This window comes from Podarcis tiliguerta (genome assembly GCF_965153285.1).
Source record: "Podarcis tiliguerta genome assembly, chromosome: 11".
Taxonomy (NCBI): Eukaryota; Metazoa; Chordata; class Lepidosauria; order Squamata; family Lacertidae; genus Podarcis; species Podarcis tiliguerta.
This window is the reverse complement of record NC_139544.1, coordinates 62,678,827-62,701,747: the sequence shown is the minus strand read 5'-3', so window position 1 is coordinate 62,701,747 and position 22,921 is coordinate 62,678,827. Positions and strand designations below refer to the sequence as shown.

At 51.9% G+C, this 22,921-nt stretch overlaps 1 protein-coding gene across 3 annotated transcripts; it reads left to right on the top strand.

Moving 5' to 3' along the window:
- The first annotated feature begins 1,940 nt into the window (after window positions 1-1,940).
- FANCG (FA complementation group G) lies at window positions 1,941-22,455 on the top strand. 3 transcript variants are annotated; one of them, XR_014502788.1, is made up of 14 exons: window positions 1,941-2,073; window positions 5,875-5,965; window positions 7,127-7,258; window positions 7,532-7,725; window positions 8,234-8,390; window positions 9,118-9,248; window positions 16,558-16,704; window positions 17,442-17,605; window positions 18,176-18,242; window positions 19,171-19,523; window positions 20,106-20,261; window positions 20,552-20,722; window positions 21,097-21,220; window positions 21,545-22,455. XR_014502788.1 is itself a non-coding variant. In XM_083402873.1 (14 exons), exons 1-14 carry the CDS (start codon window positions 1,972-1,974, stop codon window positions 21,654-21,656), a joined length of 1,953 nt encoding a protein of 650 aa, XP_083258999.1. In that variant the 5' UTR covers window positions 1,941-1,971; the 3' UTR covers window positions 21,657-22,455. The 3 variants fall into 3 exon arrangements, 2 of the variants coding, with proteins under 2 accessions (XP_083258999.1, XP_083258998.1); XM_083402873.1 differs by having other exon boundaries at window positions 8,234-8,357; window positions 20,106-20,146; XM_083402872.1 differs by having other exon boundaries at window positions 20,106-20,146.
- The last annotated feature ends 466 nt before the right edge of the window (window positions 22,456-22,921 follow it).

The window sequence follows — 22,921 nt, the reverse complement described above, 5'->3', positions numbered from 1 at the left end:
CGATGGAAAATTGCCTCTTTGTTGAAGTAAACAAAGATTTGTACCTGGGTGGGGAGGGAGGAAGGAAGGAAGGTTGCGTGCGCATTCTAGTGATAAAAGAGGGGCCGATGAAGGGGGGGGCTGCAAGTGAGCCTGAGACTATACTCTGTTAGAGGGTGGCATGCGCAGGGGCCAAAGGAAGGAACATGCTGAGGTGGAAAAGGCAGTAAGTTTTATTTGCCCCCCGGAGTCTGCAACAACTGTCTTATCACTTGTAAGTCAAGGCCCCTCTCAAAGTGGGCAGTGCCATCTTCTGCCAGCGCTCCCTTTTTGCAACCAGCTCTGACCCTTGTTGCTCCTGCAATCCTTACTTTAGGGTGGGTTGCCTGACCAGTCAGTAGCCGGACTCCGGCTCCTACCATCTTCTAATTGTTGCCAATGCTGGGAGCCCCAAAATGGGAAGGCCACGCTTCCCAATCCTGCTGTGGGCGGTGTGTGGTGCTGCAGGTGCTGACCACATCAAGAGTGGGGTGGATCCCTACCAAACTTAGGCCTGAAATATCTGAAAGATCACCTTCTCTGCAGACACCCTCTTGGGCGTTGAGATAAGCCAAGAGGGCAACCTTGGCAGTTCCACCGTCCTGAGGAGTTCAGGGAGTGGCAGCTTCTAAACTGCAGGATCTCCACAGAGGTCCATCTTGCACCTTCATTGTATGGTTTCTGTCGCCTGAGGAAGATGTACCACTTTAGTCAGGCCTTGACACCTGTACATACTGAGATATCTCACCTTATTCTCTTGACTGTAATTGGTTTGATCTGATTTAATTTGTTTCTATATTGCTGTAACCAGCCTTGGGTCTTCATGGTGAAGGTGGGTAAGAAATTATGTTCTTGGTAGGTGTTTAAAACTGTAGGGGCTGGGGAAACTGGATGTGTGGGGTATAAGTAATAACTTATTATTATAAAAGATGATGATGATGATGATAATAATAATAATAATAGGGAAAGCCCTACTGCCTCAGAACAAAGCAACACGTGGGGAGAGCTCCACTGCTGCTTGCAGATCCTGTTTGTGGGATTCCCATAATGGGCATCTGGTTGGCTGCTGGGAGAAGAGGATTCTGGGCCAAGCAGGCTCCCTTTGACCCGATTCTGCTTTAGGGTTCTTCCAGTGTTCTCACAGCAGGTGTAGAACTGAGAACATCAGAAAAGCCCTGAAGCTGCATCTGGCCAAAGGGAGCCTGCTTAGCCCAGAATCCTGTTCTCAGAGTGGCCAGCTTCCATGTGAGGATCTTTCTGTGCTGTTTAATTTGAGCTGGGGCTCGTCAACAGGATATTTCTTAGAAAGGTGAGGGAGTTTTGCTTAATGCTGATCTCTCTTCATCCTGCCTCTGAGTTTCTGGCTTAGAACCTCCACCTAGAAAACTGCATTTCACTGCTATTTGTTCAGCACCTGGACCGGCAGCAGCTCTCTGGGGGTCTAGCAGAGGAGGGGACATTTCTCCCATTCCTGCCAGCTGAGGTGCGAGTGTCGGACTGCTGGGACCCGGGAGGCCAGGGTTCAAATCCTGCCACTTGGCCATGGAGCTCACCGGGTGAACTTGGGCCAGCCACTGCCTCTCAGCCTCACATACCCCACAGGGCAGTTTTGGGGGTTAAAGGGGGAGGTTGGAGAATCATGCGCACCACTTTGAGCTCTTTGGGAGAAAAGGGGGAATATAATGAAAATGACACGAGGGCCCCAGAAGTGGGGCTGCTGGGGATCGAACCGGCGTCATCTGGGCAGCCGCGCATCGAGACAGCCGGCGGCCTTGGAGACTTCGGATCGTCCTGCTCTTCGAGAGCTTTATGGGCCGTCTCGGGCGCCGTAGCCGTCCCTGCTCAATTTTGCCGCCCGCGCTTGAACGTCACGGCAACCCGTACGCCCGCCCAATGGGAGCCGCCAGCGCGCTGAGCGCGGCCAATAGAAACAGCGGGGTGGGGCCTGTTTCCATGGCGGTGACGGCGGCGAGGCCTTGCTCCATGGCTGGCGGCGGGAGCTGCTTGGACCTCTGGCGGGGCGAGAACGACGGGCTGGCGCGGCGCTGGCGGACGGTACCTCTTCCCGGCGGCCTCCCTTGAGCGACGCCCGACCGAGGGCGACGGAAAAGCGGCTGCTCAGCTACGGCAGCCGGGGGTCCTTCAGGAGCCTGGGACTACAATTCCCATCAGGCCCCGCGAGCACAGCCTCAGCCCCGCACCATAGACCTCCTAGCCGGGGCTGATGGGAGTTGTAGTCCAAGAACACATGGAAGCGGAGCCCCGCGAGCCGAGGGAGCGAGCCGCTCTCCGCTGCCCAGGGGCCCCTCCTGGACTCGGGGCCACAAGCCCTTTTTGGGGGACGGCAGGGCCCCCTCAAACCCGGCGCTTCAATCCCTTCTCCGTGTTTTGATCATAATATTGGCTGTTACTGAAACACCACAAACACAAAATAAGTTGATTGTTGTTATTACGGAAACCTTTTTTAAAAAAGAAATGTTTACATTTAATTTATTGTATTATTATTTTCATTATTAATACTCTTATTAAAAAGATTCCTGCATTGCATGGGGTTGGACTAGATGTCCCTTGGGCCCCTCCCAACTCTACGCTTCTGTCAATTTTGCATATAGTTTAGAAATCAATGAAACAAACACCATGGAAGAGAAATTGAGAAATATAGCATTAGGTGATAAAACTGAATATTTTATCTAAGCTGCATCAAGTCCACGTCAGGAAAAAGGGTGGTTATATATAACTAAATGATAATGATAATAATAAGAAGCCTCAAGGTGGTTTGTATCATACAGTTAAAATGTGTGAGGAACAGGCCCAACAGCCATTTAGGAAAATGGCTTTTGTAGATTCATGCCAACCTGCATGCAAAGTCCACCATATTACTCCCCACCCCCATTTTAAACTAATAGTAATAATAATAATAATAAATTTTATATCCCGCCCTCCCCAGCCGAAGCCGGGCTCAGGGCGGCTAACAACAATAAAACAGTACAAAAGTACAGCACAAACAACACTCTAAAATCATTCATTATAAAATTAATTAATTCAAGCCACTGGCAACCATTGGGCCAGAGCTCTGCGAAGATTGCCGAGGGAGGGAGTCAGGCTGCGCCCTGACCAAAGGCCTGGTGGAACAGTTCTGTCTTGCAGGCCCTGCGGAAATATGTCAAGTCCCGCAGGGCCCTGGTCTCTTGTGACAGAGTGTTCCACCAGATCGGAGCCACGGCCGAAAAAGCCCTGGCTCTGGTTGAGGCCAGCCTAACTTCTCTGTGGCCTGGGACCTTCAAGATGTTTTTATTTGAAGACCGTAAGTTCCTCTGTGGGGCATACCAGGAGAGGCGGTCCCGTAGGTACGAGGGTCCTAGGCTGTATAGGGCTTTAAAGGTTAAAACCAGCACCTTAAACCTGATCCTGTACTCCACCGGGAGCCAGTGCAGCTGGTATAAGGTAAAGGTACCCCTGCCCGTACGGGCCAGTCTTGACAGACTCTAGGGTTGTGCGCCCATCTCACTCAAGTGTCCGGAGACACTTCCGGGTCACGTGGCCAGCGTGACAAGCTGCATCTGGCGAGCCAGAGCCGCACACGGAACGCCGTTTACCTTCCCGCTAGTAAGCGGTCCCTATTTATCTACTTGCACCCAGGAGTGCTTTCGAACTGCTAGGTTGGCAGGCGCTGGGACCGAGCAACGGGAGCGCACCCCGCCGTGGGGATTCGAACTGCCAACCTTTTGATCGGCAAGCCCTAGGCACTGAGGCTTTTACCCACAGCGCCACCCGCGTCCCTCGCAGCTGGTATAGCACTACATTATTTTATGTTACGCAGCTGGAAGATTCCATTAGCAATGACATTCCTATGGAAGTTTGTCACAGACATGAGAACATACGGTGGAGAATGAGGTTTGTGGTGGTGATGTTACACTGCTTTGCCTGCAATTAGGCCCTCAGATCCAAGCTCTGGCTTTAACCTGATGGAGATACATTTATTAATTAAAGCATTTTTACCCCACGGTTGTGCCAAAAAGACTCTCAGGGTGGAGTAGTATCAATAATAATAGTCAGACAGCCCTTGGGCTTACAAAAGAAAAGGTGCCTGTCACAGTGTCTCTCTAGTGGTCCAGCTAGTTCTGTCTGAGATCTTACAAGTACAGTCCTACCTCAGCTCCCGAACGCCTTTGGAGTCAAATGTTCTGGCTCCCAAACAATTGAAAACCAGAAGTGAGTGTTCCGGTTTTCGAACTGTTTTGGAAGCTGGACGTCCAGCGTGGCTTCTATTGTTTCTAGCGTGCCTACGCAATCGGAAACCAATCAGAAGCCGCACCATGGTTTCCAGATGTTTCGGAAGTCGAATGGACTTCTGGAACAGATTCTGTTAGACTTCCTTTTTTTTTAAATAAATATTTTATTCGATTTTACATAAAAGACGACAAAGCAAAACAAAAGCAACAAACAATACACCAAAAGCATACAGAATTACACAAACATAACATACTACAAACAACAGAAATAAAAACAATCTTATCTTCATATTGATCTTGCATTAACTTGTTTCTCTGACTTCCCCGAGTCTCCCTTCCCTGTATTCCAATTCATACAATTAAACAACAAATCCCTTCTCTCTGTCATAATTAACCTCCTTTCTGATTTGAATGTCTTAATATTCCTTGACAGATTAGAGAACTGGGCCAAAACAAACAAGATGAATTTTAACAGGGAGAAATGTAAAGTATTGCACTTGGGCAAAAAAAATGAGAGGCACAAATACAAGATGGGTGACACCTGGCTTGAGAGCAGTACATGTGAAAAGGATCTAGGAGTCTAGGTTGACCACAAACTTAACATGAGCCAACAGTGTGACGCGGCAGCTAAAAAAGCCAATGCAATTCTGGGCTGCATCAATAGGAGTATAGCATCTAGATCAAGGGAAGTTATAGTGCCACTGTATTCTGCTCTGGTCAGACCTCACCTGGAGTACTGTGTCCAGTTCTGGGCACCACAGTTCAAGAAGGACACTGACAAACTAGAACGTGTACAGAGGAGGGCAACCAAAATGGTCAAAGGCCTGGAAACAATGCCTTATGAGGATCGGCTAAGGGAGCTGGGCATGTTTAGCCTGGAGAAGAGGAGGTTAAGGGGTGATATGATAGCCATGTTCAAATATATAAAAGGATGTCACCTAGAGGAGGGAGAAAGGTTGTTTTCTGCTGCTCCAGAGAAGCGGACACGGAGCAATGGATCCAAACTACAAGAAAGAAGATTCCACCTAAACATTAGGAAGAACTTCCTGACAGTAAGAGCTGTTCGACAGTGGAATTTGCTGCCAAGGAGTGTGGTGGAGTCTCCTTCTTTGGAGGTCTTTAAGCAGAGGCTTGACAACCATATGTCAGGAGTGCTCTGATGGTGTTTCCTGCTTGGCAGGGGGTTGGACTCGATGACCCTTGTGGTCTCTTCCAACTCTATGATTCTATGATTCTATGATTCTAATATAGCTTATTCAATACTTAGAACTTAAGATGTTGGGTCTTCTAATCCTTAAAATTTTACTCCAATAACCTTATACATTCAATCTGATGTTATTTTAACATTCATTAATCTTGTAGTGTTTCTGTAAATAGTCTTTAAATTTCTTCCAATCTTCCTCCACCGTCTCTTCTCCCTGGTCTCTGATTCTGCCAGTCATTTCTGCGGATTCCACAGATTCTGTTAGACTTCCGAGGTACGACTGTACTACCGTACTTTTGATTGTTGTGAGAGCCCCATCTTCCTGTAAAGTGTCTTTGCTCCTGTCCTAGAATCTATTCATGGCTGCTGTTTCTGACCTCCTCTGGACCTTCAAGCTCCCTCCTCCTCTTTTCTCGGCAGGTGACAAGTTCTCCAGGTCCTGACAGTTCAGTGACGCAAACGGCTCAGGAGTGCCAGCTCGCCTTCACTAAGCTGCTGCAGAAGATCCAAGGTAGCAGTTCGGGGGGGAAAAAAAAAAAAAAACACCTTTATTGGTAGGCTGGAAAATGGGTAGTAGTCAGGCCACCTCTGGCACAAGTGTGGGGCAGCTCATGGTGAAGTTCTGGGCTGACTTCTCCCTGATGAAACCGAAGCCATATGGGGTTAAGCCTGGTTTCCTTCTGCATGTTTTATTTGTTCAATTTATAGCCTGCAAATCTAAAGGACCACCATGCAATTCTAAAACAGTACAATTAAAATTTCTAAAAAATACAACCCAATGAAAAGCAGTGTTCTATAAAACCATTTAAAAAAGCAACCACCTACTCCCAAACAAATAATTTCAGAGTAGCCAGGGATAGAACTTTAAGCCATCAAATGCCAGGGTAAACAGTGATTTTTTAAAAAAGAAATTCTCCCTTTCTCCTAGAAGTTAATTGTGAAGGAGACTGATGACCCTCACAAGTGAGGGCATCCCAAAAATAGGGGACCACCACCCAGAAGGCCCTGTCACAGGAAACCCCAATGGCAGCACCACTAACAGGGCCACCCCAGCTGATTGTAAGGAATCTGAATTTCCTTGCTGCTTTGGACTCATTACATGTTTCTGGCTGGTTTTTTTGCCTTGGAGAGGGTGGTGAACAATCCCTCCCTCCACAAGTTAAGCTGAAAAATGCCTGTGGTAGTAGAGACTGCTTTTGTTTCAGTCCGCCTGGATTGGTTCCCCACAGTCTCAGTTCTCAAGAGAGGACCGTCCAGGTGACGGCAACAGGAAAAGTATGATTTGCTTATTTAGTCCTTTATCTCTTGCTTTTCTTCCACCTTGAGAATCAAGGCAGTTCCCAAGTGGTCTCCCGTCCAAACACTGGCCAGGCCCAGACCTGCTTAGCTTCAGCAAAAAGAGCTGCGTCAGTTGCTCCAGAGTGGAATGGGCTTCCTGTCTTGTGTGGACAGCTAGACTCTCACTCCCTGAACTCTGGCTGGCCATCCTTCCTTAACCTCACTGCTGCAAAGTCTGGAACCTGAAAGCGCCTGCCTGCCCTGCCTGACTTTGGGTGCTCAGATCCTGCAAACCCCTTGGGTGCTGACGACCATTGACATGGGGCCACCTGGTGAGTTCTGCGGGGGGATGGAAGGGTTCACCTTTGAATTCTCTCTCCCTCTTGTTTTGCAGGGCTTCCAGCTGCACTCCCAGCTCTGCCACTGGAGCTGGCTATCCTCTACAATTCCCTGGTGTTTGATATCTGCCTCTCTAGCAACTCTGGCGAGAAACTATTGGGAGCGATAGATCATGGGCTGAGCAGGGGTAAGAGAAATGTCTCCACTTGCTCTCCGATTGATGGGTGGTAGAATCAAAGTCATGAATAAATACATGCCTGGATGGTTTTGCTGCTGGCCCTGTTTTTTTGAGGAAGTGGGATGCCGGAGTTGGAGGGGTTCCAAATCCACCTGTAACTCTAGAGGGAGCCTGGTCTTTCTCTATGTGCAAAGACTCCTACCATGCAGCACTTCTCTCCCCAACCCCACCTTTGATTGAAAGTTATATCCACGCAGGTTTTCCTCTCTCTGTCTCTGCTAGTTCTAGAGGTCTGTGCAGTGTCTGGCCAAGGACTTGGCTTAGAGGGCCGCTGGCAGAGGGTGCTCCAGGAGGATACCCTTGAAGAACTGCAGGCCCCTCTGCATCGACTGGCTGCCCTGCAGGGGGTGCTGTGGCTTGCAGCAAACCGCCTCGCAACCGCGGAAGGCCTCTTTCAGCTTCTGAACGGCGCCAAGGTAGCTAGCAGCAGCCTGGATCTGCATAGCATCTGTACTGAGGCATTTCTCCCTTCCCTCCCAAGTGAAAGCTTTCCTCACCCTTTGCAAATGGGATGGCAGCTTGCGGTGCTGCAGCAGGCAGTTGGGCCTCTCACCAACCCACAGTTCCGCCTGGTAAGCCCAGTTGCCTGCCTGTAGTTTGAAGCAGGCATTCCCCTCTGCCTCCAGCCTCTCCTCTGACTCTCCCTGCTGCCGGCCTGGATGGCATGTAGAGAATGGCATCACGTCCAGTCCTGGAGGCTGCCTCTGAGGACCAGTTACAGATGGGGAGCACAGATGGGGAGAGTCCTGCTTTGGGGCTTTCCAGAAGAGTCATCCGGTTGGCCATAACAGTCACAGGATGCTGGACTAGGTGTGCCCCCTTTGGCTCTGATCCAGCAGAGTTGCTCTTCCGTTCTTCCAAGAAATTTGCTACTGTTTAAAGTGCCGCAGGACTCTTGACCGTGAACCGTTATTCCTTTTTCAGAGCCTGAGGCCTCCTCCTTGCCATGGCCATCAGAACAAGTTCCTTTCCCTGCTCCAGATGTGGCAGCCACCTGACATGGCAGAGTCTGACCCCCTCCTTGTGCAGAGTGTCCAAGAGTTGAAAGGCATCCTGTGGACTTCGGCTGCCTTTCTGCAAGGTGGGGCTGTGATTTCCCACTCTCCGCATGCCGGCTGCTTCTGGGCACCTTCTCTCTTTTGACCCACACCTTTGCAGATACTGTTGCTTCTGCCAGGAAGCCACTTGCTAGGGAGGCAAACTCAGTCCGTCTGCAGGGTACTTAAGTCAGGGATTGAGTGTGCCAAGGCAGATTAAATGCTTTCCTCTGAGAAAGAGGAGGAGGAGGAGGATGTGGTTTTGGATTATAACAAAGCTATAGCACTCCCAGTTGCTCTTCTGGCTCGGATGTTAGATAGACTTGTTTTAATTGCTTTCCACTCTGTCTCAGGAGCAAAGTCTGGATAATAGAATTGTATAATGGGGGGTGGGTCTTGTAGGCAGTCTAGACCAACCCCTTTTTCAGAGAGGGGAAACCAGAGCTCTAGAGCACGCCCTCCCCACCAACGGATGGCTTTTCAGCCTCCTGTGAGGGAGAGCCCAGCACCCTCCAAGATAATTGATTCTGTTGTTTAAATGTTCTTCCTGTTGAGCTTCTGCTGATGTTCAGTAACTGTAATAGCAACTTTAAGTAATATTTTTGAAAACCCTACAGCACAAAATACTTCTCTGTGTAACCCTAGTTATCACATACAAGTCCAAACAAAAGACGGGGGACCACGCTCTGTTCTGCTTTGGTCATGCAGCTCCTGGAGTTTTGTGTCAAATTCTACTCAGTAGGTGGGAACAGGTTTTCCTCTCTGTTCCAGGAGTTCAGGAACTGGAAGGCGGTGATCTACCTGCCGCTGTTGCCCTTCTCCAAACAGCTGCTACGGGACTCTGTTCTAGGCGACGCCTTGCCCAGATCTTCACCTTAATGGGATGCTGCAACATGAAAATGGTATGGGTGCATTGAGGGGGGGGAGGGTAACGGCAGGGTGGCACCGCTTGGGAAAGTGTTGCTATTAGGGCAAAACTGTGTCATATGCCCCTGAAGTGTGGGGCCTCCAGCGGTTCTGAGAGCTGCAGCAGAAAGTGCCATGTTGGTCTAAGTTCTCTTTCCCCCTTGCCAGGGGGTGCTCTGCCTTGCCACTCCCCTATTGAGGCTTCTTTTAAGCACTGCTAATGCCAGAGAGCCAGGAATTTGGCTTATTAAGCAGGAAAGGCCTAAAATTATGCATTTATTACATGCTGTCAGAGCTGGCTCCAGGTCCCAGCTCACAGAGGACCAACGCTAGCCGGTAGTAATGTGCAAAAGTCTTTATTGAAGTACAGTTTCCATTTTCAATCCGCAGCGCCCCAGCTCTACGTCTAGGGTTAGATCGGCGAAGCTCCATCTGAATCTCCGCCCCCTGTACACCAGTTTAAGATTCTAGCCTTACTCCACCTCTTCCGTCTCTCCTTTCTCCTCTGGGTCCTGCTACCCCCCGGGGTCCCTTCCTTCCTGGATTCTTCTGATGCTGACGTTGACCCCCCTGACTCCTCCCGCTCTTTTCGGCGGGCTTTGGGACCTGGCTCCCTATCCAGGCTGCCAACTGTGCCGCCCTCCTGTACATTTGAACTTGGCGCGCGCGCCCAGCCTTCAACCTTCTTCTCGACCGTTTCCTCGCTCCCCGATGGAGGCGTGGCCAATCCTGACTCATGTCCTCCCGCTGGCAGTGCGCCGCCTGATCCCGATGCCTGGGACTCCTCCCCCCTACTGCACTCTGGTGTGGACGCTGGTCCTGATTTCCAACTGCTGCTCTCTGAGTCCCCTCTGGCCCCTTCTTCCTGGGGTGTCCCCCTAGGCACCCCCCTTGCCCTGACCATGGGAGCCCCTTTCTGTGAATCTTCCGATTCGCTGGAAAGACTCAGAGACCTCGGACCGCTGTCATTGCTAACATTTCCTTCGGACTCCTCCCCCTCGCTCTCTATTTCCTCCCTTTCCTGTGCCTCTGCTCCTGAACCCCTGACATCCATCCCCCCCTCGAAGCCCCCCCTTCCCTCCTTCAGGTGTGGGTGCTGGGTGCTCCGTCGTTGTGGGGGTGAATGCCGGATACAGTTCGTCCCCCGTGGCGTGCATCCAGCCTGATAAGTCCGGCTCGTCCTCCGTGCTCTCGCCGACCTCGATTTCCTCTGCTTCCATCTCTTTGCCGCCGTGCTCGAACCCAAGGTCCTCCCCCAACACGTCCATGTCCGTCTCTCCCCCGGTCTCCTCTGGGGACGTTGCCTGCCAAGGACCCCCCAGCCACTTCCTGCGCCACTGCTCCTCTGGTCGATCGTCCCACCAATAAGAACGGTCTGAGGCAGACCCCGAGGGCGATCCCTCCGGGGAACGTGTTTCTAGTGCCGGTTCTTCGTCCGAGGTGAACCCCTGGAACGTGCTGGCTGAAAATGTGGGTGTGAAAAGCCAGTCGTCGAAATACGCGGCTGGCATGGGCCTGTGTGGGAAAATGGCATGAAACTCTTCCTTGAGAAGAGGCTCGTCCAAGGCATAGTCCGGCACCCAACGGTTGGCGCTGGCCGGGGTACCTTCTCTGGCGAGAAAATATTCTACTCCCTCTTCCCCCCATCTCGAGTCTAAAATCTCTGTGACCTGGTTGATGGGTTCCCCTCTTGGCGACCCCCTCCTTGTGGGCCCGGCTCCTGAAATCTGTGAGGTGCTTTGTAGGGCGTGAGCACTGATCTATGGAACACTGGGTGCATTCTGGATCCCTCCGGAAGTGTCAACCGGAAGGCCACTGGATTGATCTGTGCCTCGACTTGGTAAGGTCCTAGCTGCTTATGTCCGAGCTTCTTCTTCGCTAACGATCTGGTCGGCACTGCCTGGGCTGCTAACCAAACCCAGTCTCCCACCTGTATGTCTTCCCCAACCCTTCTGTGCTTGTCAGCCTGCAGTTTGTATGCGTGCTTTGCTAGTTCTAACTGCCTCCGAAGCTGTTCGTGAACCTCCTGCAACTCTGACGCTAAGGCTTCCGCTGCCTGTGGCTCCCCCTCCCCCAGTCTCTCTAATCCCGGGAAGGTTCTGGGATGCCTCCCGTTGTTGGCGAAGAACGGTGTCACCCCCGTGGACACGTGCTTCGTGTTGTTGTAGGCGAACTCAGCGAGCGGCAGGTAGTCCACCCATGTTGCCGGCTGCTGATTTGCGTAGCATCTCAGGTACTGCTGCATGATGGCGTTGACTCGCTCCGCTTGTCCGTTGGTCTGCGGGTGTCTTGCCGACGCTAGGTTGATCTTGACGTTCAGGAAACCCATCAGCTTCTGCCAGAAGTTCGAGATGAACTGTCGCCCCCGGTCGGACAGGATAGACCGTGGCAGACCGTGAACCCTGAACACGTGGTCTATGAACAGTTTGGCGGTCTGTTCCGCCGTGGCCACCTTCGCGCACGGAATGAAGTGGGCCATTTTGGTGAACATGTCCACCACCACTAGCACTGCCGTCTTGCCCCTCGAGCTGGGTAAATCCGTGACAAAGTCCAGGGCCACCCTCTCCCACGGTTCGAGCGGTGTCTGCAGCGGTTCGAGCAGTCCCGCCGGCGGTTTGTGCACTGACTTGGCCCTTTGGCAGGTGTCGCACCTCGAGACGTAATCCGCGACTTCCCCCCGCATCTTGGGCCACCAAAAATCTCTGGCCACTAATTCTACCGTCTTCTCTTTGCCAAAGTGCCCGGCGGTGGGTGCGTCGTGCAACTGCTGCAGTACTTTCGCGCGGAGGTCGTCTCCCGGTACGTAGAGGGCCCCTCTGCGTATGAGCAATCCGTCGCGCATCTGGAACTCGTCGTCCTTCGCCGTGCCTCTGTGCACCTCCTCCATCTTGGCTTGTGCGAAGGGGTCCTCCTGCAGCGCTCGACGGACAGCATCCAGGTCCACGGTTGCTGAAGCGCACGCCCACGCTTTCGGTGCGAAAATGTGCTTGGCCGCTGCTGGTGCCGCCTCTTCGAGGTATTGCGGCTTTCTGGACAGTGCATCCGCCATGATGTTGTTGTCACCTGGGATGTACTCTATCCTGAAGTCGAAATCCGCAAAGAACTCCGCCCATCGTATGTGCCTCTGGTTCAGGAACCTTGCCGTGCGCCAGTACTCCAGGTTCTTATGGTCCGTGCGGACCTGCACCGTGTGTTTGGCTCCGATGAGGAAGTGCCGCCACACCTTGAATGCTGCATGAATGGCGAGCAACTCCCTGTCCCAGATGGTGTAGTTCTGCTCTGACTTGCTGAGCTTCCTGGAGTAGAAGGCACACGGTCTCCAGTCCCCATGCGGGTCTGGCTGCAACAGTACTGCTCCCACGGCTCTGTCTGAGGCGTCCGTTTCAACCCTCATCGGTCTGCTGGGATTCACATGCAGTAGCTGCTCTTCGGACGAGAAGAGACGCTTGAGTTTCTGAAAGGACTGCTCCGCTTGCTCCGTCCAGATGAACTTCTTCTTCTTGGAGCTGAGCGTGTCGGTAATGGCCGCCGTCTGCATCGCGAACCCCTTGATGAACTTGCGGTAAAAGTTGGCGAAACCGACAAACCGCTGGACCTCCTTCCGATTGCGCGGGCTCTTCCAGTCCAACACTGAGCGAACCTTGGCGCTGTCCATGGCGAGCCCCGTGTCCGACAACTTGTAGCCCAGGAAATCTACCTCCTTCATGTCGAACTGGCACTTCTCCAGCTTGGCGTACAGCCTATGCTCCTGCAGTCTCTGCAGAACTTCTTTGACGTCTCCCTCGTGGGTCTCCTCTGATTCTGAAAATATCAGGATGTCGTCCAGGAAGCAGACGCATTTCTTGTAGAGGAGACCCGCCAATACGTGATGCATGAAGGCTTGAAAACAGTGGGAGCCATTTTGTAATCCAAAGGGCATAACTCTGTATTCATAGGTGCCCAGGGGCGTGAACATGGCAGTCTTCCACTCGTCGCCCTCCCGTATGCGAATCAGGTTGTACGCCCCTCGCAGATCCAACTTTGTGAAAACGCGTCCTTTCCTCACCGTTGCGAGCAGGTCGTCTATCTTGGGCATGGGAAAGGCTGTGGGCTTGGTTTTCGAGTTCAAAATTCTATAGTCCACCACAAGCCTTTTTTGGGGCGTGTCCTTCTTCTTCACAAAGAATACAGGACTGCCCCCCACTGCCTTCGACTCCTGGATGAAACCGCGCTTCAAGTTGAGGTCTATGAACTCCCTGAGTTCCTGCAGCTCGTCTTCAGACATGGAATACAGTTTCCCGGTTGGCAGCGTCGCCCCTGGTAGGAGGTCAATCTTGCAGTCATAGGACCTGTGGGGAGGCAGCTTGTCCGCTTCCTTCTCGCAGAAAACCTCCAAAAACTCTGCGTACTTGAGTGGCACTGCTTGCAGCGTGCCTAATTGTAGCTGCGGGTCATCCTCTTCCCCTTCCGGGCTAGGCATAATGCAATGTTCCGCACAGTAGGAGGAGCCGAAGGTCAGTTGGCGCTGGTACCACGCCACTGCTGGGCTGTGCCTGTGCAGCCAACTCATGCCCAGTACTACAGGCGTGTCCGACAGTTGGGTGACATTGAAGCTGATGACTTCCCGGTGATTCCCAATTTGCATCACCATCAGAGGCGTTTGCTGCACCACCTGCCCCCCCAGCAATTCCCTGCCATCCACCGTGACAACCTTCAGAGGCAGCGTGGCTGGCAGTAGTGCTATGTTGTGCTGTTGAATGAAATCCAGTCCTATGAAGTCTGCGTTACTACCAGAGTCAATGGTAATCGGCACTTCCATAGTGAGTCCATTGGGTAGTTGGAGCGATGCTGTGAGCTGCACCACTGGTTTGGGCGGGAGGGGGTCTGTGGGCTGCAAAATTTCTGGGGATTGCTTCACTGACTTGTCTGGCTGGACCCCAGTGCCTCTTCCTCCAGCCAGACTCTGTCGTTTCCCTGCTGTGGTTCTCTCTGCTGAGTTGCGTCTGTTATTGTTGCTGAGGCTGCAGTGTGCTTGTGGAGCCTCTGGGGACACTCTTTCGCCATGTGCTGAGCACTGTCGCAGATATAGCACTTCCTGTTCCCTCTAGGAGGCTTCGCTTTGACTGCTCCCGGTGTTAGGGCTCTGGTAGCTGACTGAGCCCTGGCGCCTCCAATCTCCATCGGTTCCTCTCCCCCTCCCTGCGGAGGTGTGGATTGCGCACGCGCTGCATCCTTGGGAAAGAGGGGAGGTGCTCTCGCTGGCGTACGTCCCCAACGTCCTTCTTCTCTGTTCCATGGACGTTCTTCCAGACGCACCCCAATTTCCAGCGCCCGCTGGACCACCTGCTGAGTGCTCTTTGGTCTCTCCCCCCTTGCAATCTCATCTTTCACATTTGCATTCAAGCCTTCCCAGAAAAGGTCTCTGACTGGAGCAGAATCCTTCTCCCATCCCAGTGCATGGACTAATCCAAAAAAGCGAGAATGGTACTGCCTTACACTGGCTCTACCTTGTTTGAGCCCATGTATGTCTTTTCTGGCGATATCAATGTCTATATTTGATAAAAAACACGAATCCATCGCTTTAATGAAAGCATCCGCATTTTGGAGCGCCGGATCCTTATCTCTCCACAGATTGCGCAGCCACGCTTTAGCTTCCCCATGCAAATGGGACCAGATAAACCCCCCCTTCTCTTGCTCATCTCTAAAGTCTTTATCCAGCAGTTCCAGCGCAAACAGCAGGTCTGCTCGGAAGTTAGGGTACTGCTGTAAATTCCCATCGAATGAGATACAAGGCTGCCTCCTCTTTTCCCCAGCCCAATCCCCTCTGATTTGGGTCCCGGTTGCCCCTGCTTAGCAAGCACTTCCAACCTGGCTTGGAGATCCCTGCAGGCGGCAGCCGCTTCCTCTTCCCTTTTCCTGGATGCAAGTACCTCCGCGTTGAGTTGTGTCACTGCATTTTGCAGGGCTGCTAGTTGCTGTTCTGTAGTCATCTTGCCTGACTTTTGTGAGCTCGCGAAGCACCAATCCTCTTCCCTCGCTGCGTCCACTCACGTTACGAGGTTTTTGGTGCAAAATTTTTTGAGATGGAGCTTACTGTCAGAGCTGGCTCCAGGTCCCAGCTCACAGAGGACCAACGCTAGCCGGTAGTAATGTGCAAAAGTCTTTATTGAAGTACAGTTTCCATTTTCAATCCGCAGCGCCCCAGCTCTACGTCTAGGGTTAGATCGGCGAAGCTCCATCTGAATCTCCGCCCCCTGTACACCAGTTTAAGATTCTAGCCTTACTCCACCTCTTCCGTCTCTCCTTTCTCCTCTGGGTCCTGCTACCCCCCGGGGTCCCTTCCTTCCTGGATTCTTCTGACGCTGACGTTGACCCCCCTGACTCCTCCCGCTCTTTTCGGCGGGCTTTGGGACCTGGCTCCCTATCCGGGCTGCCAACTGTGTCGCCCTCCTGTACATTTGAACTTGGCGCGCGCGCCCAGCCTTCAACCTTCCTCTCGACCGTTTCCTCGCTCCCCGATGGAGGCGTGGCCAATCCTGACTCATGTCCTCCCGCTGGCAGTGCGCCGCCTGATCCCGATGCCTGGGACTCCTCCCCCCTACTGCACTCTGGTGTGGACGCTGGTCCTGATTTCCAACTGCTGCTCTCTGAGTCCCCTCTGGCCCCTTCTTCCTGGGGTGTCCCCCTAGGCACCCCCCTTGCCCTGACCATGGGAGCCCCTTTCTGTGAATCTTCCGATTCGCTGGAAAGACTCAGAGACCTCGGACCGCTGTCATTGCTAACATTTCCTTCGGACTCCTCCCCCTCGCTCTCTATTTCCTCCCTTTCCTGTGCCTCTGCTCCTGAACCCCTGACACATGCATTTGTCACTAACTACAAAAACATCTCAGAGCAACTCATAGTGATAAAAAGCATACATGGTAGAACATTTAAAATTCTTCACATTAAAAATAATAATTAAAAATTCTAAAGGGCAATACTTCAAAAGAACCAGGTGGGTAGAATTTATCATACTGCAGTATTCTTAGATAATACATATGCATTGCAAATGTTTTCTTGCCAAGCAGTAACAATGTTAAAATATTGAGAAATATTTTGGTGAAATATCCTTTAATAAAAAATGTTAAACATTGTATTTAGTAAATCGGGGTTACAAATACCGCTCTTGAAGTGGTGTGCAGTGAGATAAAACGTGATGAAATAAGGTAGGTACAAACGCTAAAAGCGATAAAAGTATTTCTACGATTATACATTTGCGGGGGTGGGCTTAAACCTCAACCTTTAGATCTCGGCACTTTGTATTGCATCTGCTCCTCTGTGTTCCAGGACAAGCCACAGGTGGCAATTCAGTACTTGAAACGAGCCCTGCAGGTGGATTTCACGTTCCTCCCTGCCCTGTACCAAGCATCCCTGTTGTACCACCAACTGGGGCTTCTGGAGGCTGAGCTGGAGGTCCTGGTGCTGCTGTATCAGGTGTGTCTAAGGTTTTCCTATCCCTGCCTGATGATGCCAAGGGGCTGCATTGACGCTGCAGCTGCTCTGCCTGAGAAGAACTGGCTGCGCTTCTGGCTTGGTCCCCTCCCTACTTGACAGCTGAGGGAACCAACTGGCCAGGAGGTCTATCCAGTCACTGTAGATACCTGCCTGCCCTTCTCAAGGTCCAATATCCCCTCACAAAGAAGGGCAGGAGGAGTTAGCCAATGCAGATCTCTCCTTGGATGCACTATGCCACTCTGTCTGATGCCAAGCAGTGTTGAATCACCCAGGGGCGGAGGAAGGGGGGTGGGGGTGCTCCGCCCCAGGTGTCATGATTGAAGGGGGTGACATTTGGCACACCACCCGCCCGTGACTCCCAGGCCTACCCCGAGCCATCGGGCAAAGGGGCAAAGCTGCACCGCCTTGCCAGCGGCCTTCCCCCTTCGTTTTGACAGCTCAGGGGAGGCTTGGGAGTCGTGGGCGGCGTTGCACTGTTGCCCCCCACTCCCAGGCTCCCCCCCCCCCAGGAAGCAGGTCGTCATGGGCGGCTCGCTCCACCCCCCATGGGTGTCTTGCCCCGAGATGCTCACCGCGATGCCCCTCTGGGACGCTTGGCCCGTCCCCATGGCCCTGCCCCCGGGTGCACAGCATGTGTGCCGCTCCAGGTGCCGGAGCAGCTAGCTCTGCCTCTGAAGTCACCAATGTTCCCGTTTCCTCCGCTCTCCCTGCCTCAGGCTCTGGATGGTCCTGCACGGGTAACGGCAGAGCTTGCCAGTCCATGTTTCCTGATCCAAATGGAGCTGCTCACCTGCGCATCACAACTGAGCAGCTTCTTTGTCAAGAACTGTCCGTCAGATGTGAAATATTTGCTGGCACAAAGGAACCTCCAGGCAGGGAGGTGAGTGCCCCCCCCCCTTCCTGTTACATAAGTCTCCCTGGTTGCTCACTTGAGGTGGGGAGGGAATTGGTGGCTTCAGTTTTCTCTAGGGAGAACTTTCCTTAGGCATCTCAAATTACTAACAGGAGACTCCTGCTGGAAGGAAATGGCTCATCAGCTCATGAGCTCACTTTGAATGAGGGCAGGGAGCTGTCTTTAGGAGGCCCGTGGGATGTCCTTGTAGGTCCTTGCAGCTCCTGTTGTTTGTTTTCATTTATTTATCAGATTCCTTATCCACCATTAGGGCCCAGGGAAGGTTACAACCATACAGTATTCAATTATAAAAACAGATGAAACAATCACAATGATAAAAACAAGTAAAACCATTCCAGAGCAGTATAAATACAGCAAAAAAACAACAACCCCAAAGAAAAAGAAAAACACCTTAACTGCCAGATGCCAAGCTAAAGAGGGGGAGAGGGTATTTCAAATATCGGGGGGGGGGGGTAGCTATGTTGTTTAAGGCTTTAAATACTAATATGAGCACCCTGGATTAGGCGTGGAAGCAAACTGTTTTCTTTTCTCCTGCAGGGTGAGTGAGGCAGTGGAGCACTACCTGGACCTCTTGGCTCTGTTCCAGGAAGGGCCTCTTCACCAGGTTGGCACCTTGCAGCTATTTAATCTTCATGCCATCTGCTGGTTTTTGTTTGAAGGAATGTGCAAGCCTCCCACTCTCAACAGTAGCAGAGAATGGGCTAACAATAAATCAAATAACAAATGTTGCAAGTAGCATGGAAGTCCACTTAAACAGTTCCATAAAGAAGCACGATAAATGCAATCATCCCCCGAATTCTGGCATAAATGTGTGGGGTTTATGCAGCTACCAGTTTAAATAGTTCTCCAACTGGAGCTTGACAGACTGTTTTACATTTGCTTTTTGAATTGTGCTTCCTAATCTGCAAGGGCTTGGTAACGCTCCTTGCTCTTCCAATGTGTTGCATGTGTGCAGTCGTTGAGAGGAAGATTTCAGTTGCTGGGGCAGAGGGTGGGGGTGAGGGGATTCCGCCTTCTGAAGGTCAGCAGCAGCATCTTAAACAGTCTCTCGAAGATAACAGGAAGCCAGTGCCAGAGGCATCCCAGGGAGTGCAATGTTTTGCAGTCTTCAAGGGCACATGGAGGTCATGGTGGCCATTCAGCCTTGAAGCCTTCTCCTTGTGTGCAAATGACTTTGAAGACTTAATCTTGTGTCCTTCCACAGTAACCCTCTGAGTAAGTCAGTGCTGACTTGCCCAAATACACCCAGTGACCCCAGCATCTTTCTGGGGCAGCCATATCCAAGGAGGACCCTATTCAGCAATGATAAAGAAGTGAGGGATTCCCCCCCCCCCAGTCTTTCTCATGTATCAGTTGCTATCCTGGCTTCCATGTTGGCTTCAGCAGCCGATGGTGGACTGAGACATTTGCACCTGCCCAATTTCTTTAGCACTCTTGGCTCTCAAGCATTGTTTCCTCTACTGCCTGTGCTGTGTTCCTTGTTGTGGACCCAGCACCTTCTGATCCTTGGGTGGGGCCCTTCTCCTCTGCAGGTGTCTCTGTGTGGTGAGCTGGCCTTGCCCAGGATCCCCGAGGTCTTCTTAGAGGCCGCCTCTGCCCTGGAAGAGCTCGCCAGGCACCGAGATGCCATTGCAGTGTGTGAAGAGGTGGCAACCCGAATGAATGGACTGATCCCCGAGAGGCTGCCAATTGAGCTGGACTTGTGGGCTGCAGAGGACCTCCCGGGGCCTGCTGGGCCTTCACTGACAAATTCTGCTGGCAACCTCATGAAGCGGAAGCGGGAGAGCCTGCTCTGCGTCCTTTGGCGAGCAGCTGCCTATTTGATCCAGGGCTTGGCATGGGCTGGGCTAGGAGAAGCCAAGGAAGCCATAAGCCACTTGAGCAGGTAATTGGGCTCCTGATTTGTGATGCAGGGAAGATGGTTCTGAGTGCCTTATCCTGTCCGTCCCTTAATTGGATGCTAGGAGAGCATTCTCTTGCAGCCGTTCGAAGGGAACTGGCCTTGTGAGACAGGATGCAGCCCTCATCCTGTTGTCCAGGTACTTGCCCTGGATATTCATGGATGTGTCCCATTAAGGAAGGCTGTGTATACCTTGGTACTTAAAACATCTGTGTTCTGCCCCAGAACCCCAGATCCCGCAGCTCAAAGGAACAACTGCATGCCTCCTTGTTTGGTTCTGCTTGCCATGGAACCTGCTAAGGAGCTGCAGAGAGTGTTGAAAATCCTGCCTCCACCCCTGAGCTTCTCTTTGCAGCCTTGAAATGAGAAGCCGGCCCCAGGGTCCAATTTCTGAGCTTGTGTGGTCTGGTTGCATGCAGGCCGAAACCCGCCAGCATGCCCATAAGTGCTTGTTCCCCCTTCTGTCAGGAAAACTGAGTAGGTACCTGAATAGCCCCTCAAATTCTCTTGACTCTGGCTTTCACCTGAGAGCCCTAAGATGATTGTGCTTTGCTCCTTCCCCAACAGGTGTCTTAATGATCTTCTGAGAGTCCATTTTGTGACCACAGGTATGGATCGGGATGCTTACCACCAGTTTCTGTCTGCCTGCCTCTTGGCTGGAGTGATTTCTGGAGCTGGGGAAAGCCCTTTTGTAGGGCTAGAGCTAACCCACTGCTGCCCAAGGTGGGAATGGTTTAGGAGAGTCCTCACCTCTCGTTTAATCATGCCATGAGTCCAGATTGGTCCTTTTGTGACATCACAAGTTGAAGGCCAGCCACTTGGTACGAGAGGTTTCTGCTTCCATTTTCTTTCTCTTGACCCCCCACTGCATGTGGGAGCAAGAGTAGACTCTGCAGAAACGGCAGCGGGCAGGGAGAGAACAGAGCCAGAGAATTGGCTTTGTTTCTGTTGGCCTCTCTGGCTCATGGCTGGGAGAGCAAAACCCAAGGGCAACGGTCTTCTTTCTCTATCAGGCAGCAATAGCAGCACTGGAAAGGAGGCAGAGCAGATGGGGCTGTCGGAAGCAAAGGTGCTTCCCCAAATCAGGCAGCTGGCCCTGACTGGACGAGGGATCCAATTCCTGCATCTGGGGCGGAATAAAGAAGCTTTGGCGGATTTCCAGCACAGCTTGCTTGTCTGTCCAGGTACCCACAGCCAGGAATCCTTTACCTATGGGAGGGGCCTGGCCTCCAGTCAGTCCAGTGGTTAAAGGAGTGTGTGGGGAGGATTGAGTAATTTTCATAGCATGCAAAATAAATTATGCAGAGTAAGTATTTAGATATATGCTTAGGTAACTTCTGTAAAGTAGGAGACAGAATTTGGAGCTCTTTGGGGCAGACTAAATGCAGGCCCTTTCTGCCCCTGGTGGAGGGGAGGGCGTGGAGCAAGGCGGTGGGCGACAAGGGTCCACTCAGCAAGATCCAGTGTGGGGAGGGCAGGGGCATGTTGGGATTTCTCCTGGGGTTCCCAGTGGCCCTGAGGCCAGCTCTGGTCATGCCGCTTCCTTTGTGCTTTACAGACAGGCCCTCTGCTAACTTGTACCTAACACACACCCTCTGGAAGCTGGACCGAAGGCAGGAGGCAGCTGCCCACTGGCAGAAGCTCCACGTGAACGCTGCAGGCTTGGAGGAAGAGGCGGAAAGGTGTGTGCATGCTGCTGAATCCTGTCCTGCCCCCTGAACAGAGGATGAGGAAGCGCAGTATTGGATGTGGGAGGAGGCCATCTAGGTTCCCTCTCTGCTCCTGCGACTTTCCACCCATACATACACCTGACCAATGATGCTCAGGCTGCAGGGAGGGCCTTGGTCTCTTGGCTGCTTGCAACACTTTGGGCGTCTCTTCCCTCTTGCCCTCACCACTGGTCACCATAGACCATGCTCCCCTCCTACCCTCGGTCATCGTAACCTGCCCATCTCTGCTTTAGCAGCCACTGACACCGATTTCTCCCCTCCCTCCTTATGTTTCAGATCCTTCCCGATATACCTGCAGCCATGCATGAGGCAGACGAAGTTTCCTCACACAGAATCCCTCGCCAAGAATGTGGGAAGCTTCCTTGCGGGGAGCAGCCAGGGACCCTAGAGGAGCTGCTGCTGCTGCTGCCTCTCCTCTCCTCTGCCCTTGCCCAGCCGTTCTTCCAGACAGCTTCCTCAGCGGATTTTCCAGGGCTCCGCTTTGCCTTTGGGAAGGGGAGTGTTTCAGTTGCAGTCACCAAAGACAAGTGATGACAGGGAGCCTCGTCCTAGTGGAAAGGATGTGGGGTTTTTGCAGACGCTCCACATGTCTTTGCTCCTGTATGATTCCGTTATTTTTGAGATTATGTCCCTAGTGGAAGGAGGAAGCAAGCAAAGAGGGGTGACTCTAGTCCAGGTATTTGTAAAACGAAGCCCCACAGTATTGTGAAAATCTCCAGTTGCTCTTTGCTGCAGATTTGGGAGGAAGGGGTGGGGAGGGGGCGCTTTCTTAACTGGCATCAAAACAAACCATTCCTGAGGTAGAAGCAAGCCTAGCTCTGTCCTCTTGCTGCCTCTTCCTTTGTGCTTACCCTTTAGGCCCAGGGCTCCATCAGTCATGTTGCTTGGCATTTACGAGAGAGAGAATTGCAAACATAGCACCATGTGGTAACAGCACACAGATGGGTTTGTGGTGTCTCCATTTTGGTCTGTGGGCACAATTGTCAGCTTTCCTGTTCATCTGATTCTGGGTAGCTTCTCTTTCCAAGCTGTATTGGGGCGGCCCAAAAGATGTTGGCTGACACAGAGGTTTGCTCCCCGCCCCCAGCTCCCCTTTTGAAAGATGTGTTGTATAAGCTATTTTCTTCCATTTGCCTGATCATCATACAGGGTACTTAAGAATTTATAAAGCCTGTATTTCTTTTTAATGACTCATGTCTTGATTATCAAAATGTCTCTTGTGAAATCTTTAGTTCTAAATTATTTGAAGAGAGCCGTGGAGGGCATGAAGTTTGAAGCAATGCCTGCTGTGAGTGGTATTCAGCAAAGTAATACTCTGAGTAAATGGACCCAATTTAAGTCTTTTTCGTTAACCTCGATGAGTCTGTTTTTGAGTAAAATTTAGTTGAATACTATCCTGTGTTTTTCATCTAATGAGGGAACAGTGTGGCCCTAAGAGTCCTGGAAAGATAGCTGTTGGGTCAAACTGAAAGTACCAACTCTCCCTCTCATGAATAGTGACTATCTACCTGCTAACATGGGGGATGCTGTGGTCTAAACCACAGAGCCTAGGGCTTGCCGATCAGAAGGTCGGCGGTTTAAATCCCTGCAACGGGGTGAGCTCCCATTGCTCAGTCCCTGCTCCTGCCCACCTAGCAGTTCGAAAGCACATCA

What these genes read in the sequence shown, in the direction of transcription:
- FANCG (XM_083402872.1), top strand. Translation starts at nt 1,972, where the DNA reads ATGGCGGTGACGGCGGCGAGGCCTTGCTCCATGGCTGGCGGCGGGAGC. An exon ending in AGATCATGGGCTGAGCAGGG is followed by an intron (nt 7,259 to 7,531) that starts GTAAGAGAAATG and finishes TGTCTCTGCTAG; the next exon opens with TTCTAGAGGTCTGTGCAGTG. An exon ending in TTGGAGGAAGAGGCGGAAAG is followed by an intron (nt 21,221 to 21,544) that starts GTGTGTGCATGC and finishes CTTATGTTTCAG; the next exon opens with ATCCTTCCCGATATACCTGC.